The 5,343-nt window shown below is 40.0% G+C and overlaps 1 protein-coding gene across 1 annotated transcript; it reads right to left on the bottom strand.

Moving 5' to 3' along the window:
* Positions 1–1,325: 1,325 nt before the first annotated feature.
* Positions 1,326–1,647, bottom strand: LOC123151893 (uncharacterized). The gene is made up of 2 exons (XM_044571527.1): positions 1,593–1,647; positions 1,326–1,501 (listed from the first exon to the last, which is right to left on the bottom strand). Exons 1-2 carry the CDS (start codon positions 1,645–1,647, stop codon positions 1,326–1,328), a joined length of 231 nt encoding a protein of 76 aa, XP_044427462.1.
* Positions 1,648–5,343: the final 3,696 nt, after the last annotated feature.

The following is a 5,343-nucleotide window of genomic DNA, read 5'->3' as shown; positions in this document are numbered from 1 at the left end:
ACGAAGAGATCGAGAGTAAAGAAAGAGAAGGAAAGTCTTGTCCCCAGCCTCTCTCAACCCTAACCGTTGTCGCCAACTTTCTCCTCGATGTTGCCACACCGGCCCCCCTCCTCTTCCACGTCCGATGATTTCATCGGCGACAAGAGGAGCGGGAACCCATCCGTCGGTTCCTTTTTTTATAGGTTTTGTTTCACCAACATTGAGTTTCCTTCTCTTTCTTTATTCATATTGTTTGACAAGAACGTATATAATCTAAGAGATCAAGAATAGAGATGGGAAATTCATTCAAATCGCTTCAAGAAAAGCAAAGGTATTCATTTGATTGTCAAAATAATGTTCTTTTGGTTTACAAGGAATGATATGCATAGTGTTCGACATGAACATATATACTCCAAGAGCAGGAGGTATCAAAACCAAAATTGTTACAACTTTTTCTCATAAATGTTACAGTATATTATCTTTGTTGTTGATAGTTTTTTATATAGCTATAACCACTTAGGCCGAGCAATCTATTGCCTTTGTTTTTGTTTAGAGAAGGAGGTGTGACCCTCCGGCGACTGCGTGGAGCAATGCATATTGTCATAAATTATTATTGTTAGACCTTATAAGTATTTTTATTTTCTTTGTCCCATCATGTACCTTTTAGATAAGCTTGAGAAGTGAATTTCACAATATGAGTGAATTATGTGCATCACAATGCACAACTTCTATTGTCTTTTATTCTTAAATAGTTAGAACCTACTATCTATTTTTTTTCTAGTCATGCAACCATGCCACATAAATATGTGATAAATGCAAGCCATAAGTTACATTTATTTTTGCATTACTGTATGCATGCAAATGTTACCACATCATCACTTCATGCAAATTAGTCATCAGTTATTCTTTATATTAGAGTTCATCCTTCATATTTTGTTAGAAATGACATTTTTTCCCTCTCTTTTTAGGCACTTCTCATTTTATCTTTTAAGCTTACATTTGCATTCTATTAGTTTTTAGATGTTTTGATAGCAACTATTCATGCATTTTTAGCAAGGTTTCCGCAGCAGCGCGTGGGGCCTCATCTAGTTTATCTAATTCCGCTCATATATCTCGAGTGATCTAACAAATTCTTTGGCCAAGTTAATATGAAAAGGCAAAATGCAGGTATACTTTTCTGTCCTTTTGCATATCAAAAAAGCAAAATACATTGGCTTATAAATCAATACATTCTGCAGTGACAAGTAATGTAGTGACTCAGGGCTGGCTGCCCCTGAGGCCCTGATTACAACTTGTCTAAAACAAGACCTTATTTCACCACTAACCACAGGAAAACGAACGCGTGCTTAATCATGTGGTATGCAGACCGTGCACTTACACCCCTGGGGAACGCATGTTGCAGTGACCTTGCCGATGTAAATGAACCTTTTGCATAGCTCCTTACATGAGACGCCATTGCCATCACAACTTGGCGAAACTATCGAGTCACTGCAGAGCTCGGCTGAAGCCTGCATCAACATGCCTGCAGATCTCAGAAAGAAACGAACAAGGATTAGGAAAAATCAACAGAAAAGAACGTCGGATTACATGCATAATACTAAACTGTTGATTACCTGAGGATAGCACCAAAAGAGTAAGACCCACGAACACCGTGTTGACAGTCTTCATCCTTGTGAATGAAAGATAAAAAGGAAACTCATCAGGTGAGGTGTCTGCTACTGGTGTTGCAAGCCTGCCACTCTCAACCTTGGTTGGAAGGATATTTATAGTGCACACGCATGGATGGTCGGTAACGCTGATATGGAATCAAATAGCTGAAATCGGGGGCAATTAAAAAGATCACGAGCCAGGCCGCGCGCTAAATGCCATGGATCGAAGCAATTAAGCATGAGCTCCGAAAATGGTGCGCGCTGATCAACTACATGCCATAGTGGGGCTTCTGTGGTACTACCTCCGTCCTGTTTATTAGTCACCCTTTTAGTTTGGATCAAACTTTCACCTTTGATTTAACTATCAAAAATAAGTTATATAAACTAAAAATAATATCATTGGAAACCTCTTTCAAATATGAATCCAACAATATAAGTTTTGTGACATACCACTTAGAATTTGTTAGTCAAATCTACGATGAAAATTGGGCACAAAATACGAAGGGGGCCAACAAATCCGGACGAAGGTAGTAGGGATTAATTGCCAGACAGGGCAGCGTGGTTGACGTATGCCTCGTTTATAATGTCAATTAGTACTAGAGGCTGTCGCACGCTTTGCTGCGTCGTTTTTCACCTGTAGGATTAACTTTTTTCTTCTTTAGCATGTTATTGCAGTCAGTTATTTTGTTCTAGTTTATCTGTGTTGGTTTGGGTTTTAGTTCTGTTCTGGCGTTCTTTTATCATCTAGATATTGTGTTGGGCTGCTGGTTTTTCTTACGAATTTTGTTGGCCTGATGGTATTTGTTTTAAGAGGAGAGTGGTGTTGTTCGTGCGTGGATGGGTGTCCTTTCATGTTTTGAACTTGGTGTCAGCCAGTGTTAGTAGTGTGAGCCTCTTGGAAGCTACTCTTCCACAGTAAAACGATGAAATTGATGATATAACAGTCACTTATAGGCCAGTCCATCAAACTCTCACTCGTTCTTTCCATTTACTCCAATGCTAGCTCAGCAAAACCTATTACCATTTATTTAATTGGAAAGAATTGATTAAATCAAAAGATGTTCATAAATTTATTTTTCCAACATTTTGCAAATTTAAAAACAACAGATTTTTAAATAAAATGTTCATGAATTTTAAAATATTTTGGATCTCAAACAATGTTCTCAAATTTGAAAAAGTTCAAAAACTAAAAAAATCTAAAGACTTTAATAATGTTCATGAAATTTAAATATAGGTTTTTTTTCATTTATGCCACTCGTTATGTCACACTACTCAGTTTTGCCACGAGGAATTTTAACTGCTCAAAAATTACATCGCTTCGTCAGACGCATGCCCAAAAATGCCTCTAAACACCATTACTGTGAGCTCAAATCTCGTTTACCATGTTATAATGACCAAGATAGTTATGGACCAACATGTCAGCCCTCCCGCTATCTCACTACAATAAAGTGTGGGTCGAACTTGATCCCACCAACATTATTATTTTCCTCTAAAATTATTCACTTACTTACTCCTCACAAGTGGGCGCACATTTATCATTGTGAGATAGAGAGAATTGACATGTAGGTCTAGGGTATTTTTATTATATAACATGGTCAATGGGTTTGACCTGACAATAACAATGTCTAATGACATTTTTGAGCAAACATCGATCTAATGGAACGATGGTGTTTTTTTTCGAACGAAGACGCCGGAAGGTCACATCCAACAGTAAGCTAGTGGCGGGCACCAATTTGGATCAACCGAATCCGCTCCATAGCCTCCGTCATCTGATCCGCATAACGCCGTTTCCTCAACGGCGTCCATGTCTGAAGGAACAAGTGGCATTTGAAGATAATATCAGTCGGGTGAGAAGGAAATGTGTGCTCAATAGTCATCTTATTGCGTGTAGTCCAAATGGCCCATAGCAAAGCTTCCACACATCTCCATAAAACACGACCGAAACCGCCCCTACGAGCGACAAGAATAGCGCGAAGGTCCAAAGCTGGGTGGGGATTCCAGATCTGGTCAAACGCCTCCCTAACCGCACTCCAAGGAAAGCGTGCGAGGTAATAGTTGAAAAAGATGTGGTTGGCATCTTCATGATGTCCACATAGAGCGCAAGAGCCATCGGAGCAAGCATTTGAAAACGATGGTGTTTTGAGATATCTAATGAAAATTTGGAGCAAGCATTTCACGGAACGATGGCATTTTTAGCAGTTGTAACTTGTAATGACAAAACTGAATAGTGAGACATGACTAGTGGCATAAATGACAAAATGTTAGCATGCAGGATCGTTCATGAATAAAAATGTGAAAAGAGAACAAAACAAGAACAAGGAAATGAAAAACATGACTATAATTTATTAAAATAGTTAGAGAAACACATAGAAAAGAATGAAAAATACTCAAAAAATACCTCCTAGAACCTTCTCAAAACCGGAAAAACCGCGTGGCACATTATATACACACCCCCTTACAAGTGGGGCCTATAGAGACCAGACGGCCCATGACGCACCAGGAGGCTCCAAATCATTGAGCTTAGTATTTGAATAAAAATGTTTAATGTGCGTTCACAAAATGTTCACAGTGTACATTCATCACACTGTAAACAAGTATTTGAAAAAATGTTTAACGTGTATCTTAAAAATGTAGAACTTGTATAAAAAAAGTTAAATGTATATTTAAATAAAGTGGACATGTATTTATAAAAAATATGAATAAAAAATCTCAAAAGAAAAAATGAGAAAACACACGAAAACCAAAAAATAAAAATAAATCAAAGAACCTATAAAGAAAAACACAAAAAAGGAAAAAAAACACGGAATCGATATGTGGTTGTTATTGGCGGCACACCGCCACACCCAATTGCAGGCTAACAACCTGGTCCATCAGCGCTCCATCGAGAAGGAGAGCGCCGAGAGAGCAGACACACATTGACGCGTCCAAAAAAAAGCTACATGAATCACCACGACTCAGTATTGAGTAGGCCCATATACACGCAACAACTAAAGTCATCCTAATAAATAGGCCCACAACCGACCCAAAAACCACGATGCACCATGAGCGTGGAAATCTTGGGAGCTTAGTAACTGTATAGATATAGATGCCATGATTCTTCGTAGGAAAACGATCAATCGGGCGACCGATCGTGGGCGATGCTAGGAGTCGGTTGACCGACAAGTAGCCTAAATTGGTGGCCTCCCACACCATCTGATCATGTCAGCCCCAGCCGTCTGATCGACCTCCCACCCCGCACAATCTCTCTCTCTCTCTCCCTCTCTCTCTCTCTCCATCTCTCTCCATCTCTCTCTCTCTTCATCCCCTTCTGGTGCTGCTTCAACGCATGCGCTTCTCCCTCTGCGCTCGTAGAAGCTGTCGGCCTCCTACACAGACCGGCAAAAAATTCCTTCGAGGTCACCACGTCGTCGTTGTCGTTGTCCAGTGGCCAAATTAAAATTAGGGATTGACGATTTCACAGCAGACTCTCCTAGAAGCTGTAGTGGTCGCTATAGCGGGCAATCACGGCAATAGCGACAATTTTTTAGATTGGAGGGATGATTCTAGAGGTTTTTGTTGATTTTGGAGCCATTTAGAGGGATTTGTGAAGGATTTCAAGGCGGCGGCTGTGGCGTAGCGGCAAGGCTCCCGGTCAGCAATAGTGCAGCTATTTTGCGGGCGATTTAATTTTGTGCCTGTAACACCCCATTGAAGTGTCGGTGTGTCATCGTAGGAC

The sequence above is a fragment of the Triticum aestivum genome, chromosome 7A, assembly GCF_018294505.1.
Source record: "Triticum aestivum cultivar Chinese Spring chromosome 7A, IWGSC CS RefSeq v2.1, whole genome shotgun sequence".
Taxonomy (NCBI): domain Eukaryota; kingdom Viridiplantae; phylum Streptophyta; class Magnoliopsida; order Poales; family Poaceae; genus Triticum; species Triticum aestivum.
This window is presented reverse-complemented; position numbering and strand designations above follow the sequence as displayed.

Bases quoted from the DNA above. Each gene is read 5' to 3' on its own strand.
- LOC123151893 (XM_044571527.1), bottom strand. From the start codon at position 1,647: ATGAAGACTGTCAACACGGTGTTCGTGGGTCTTACTCTTTTGGTGCTA. The intron at 1,502-1,592 runs GTAATCAACAGT...TGAGATCTGCAG, and splicing joins TCTTTTGGTGCTATCCTCAG to GCATGTTGATGCAGGCTTCA.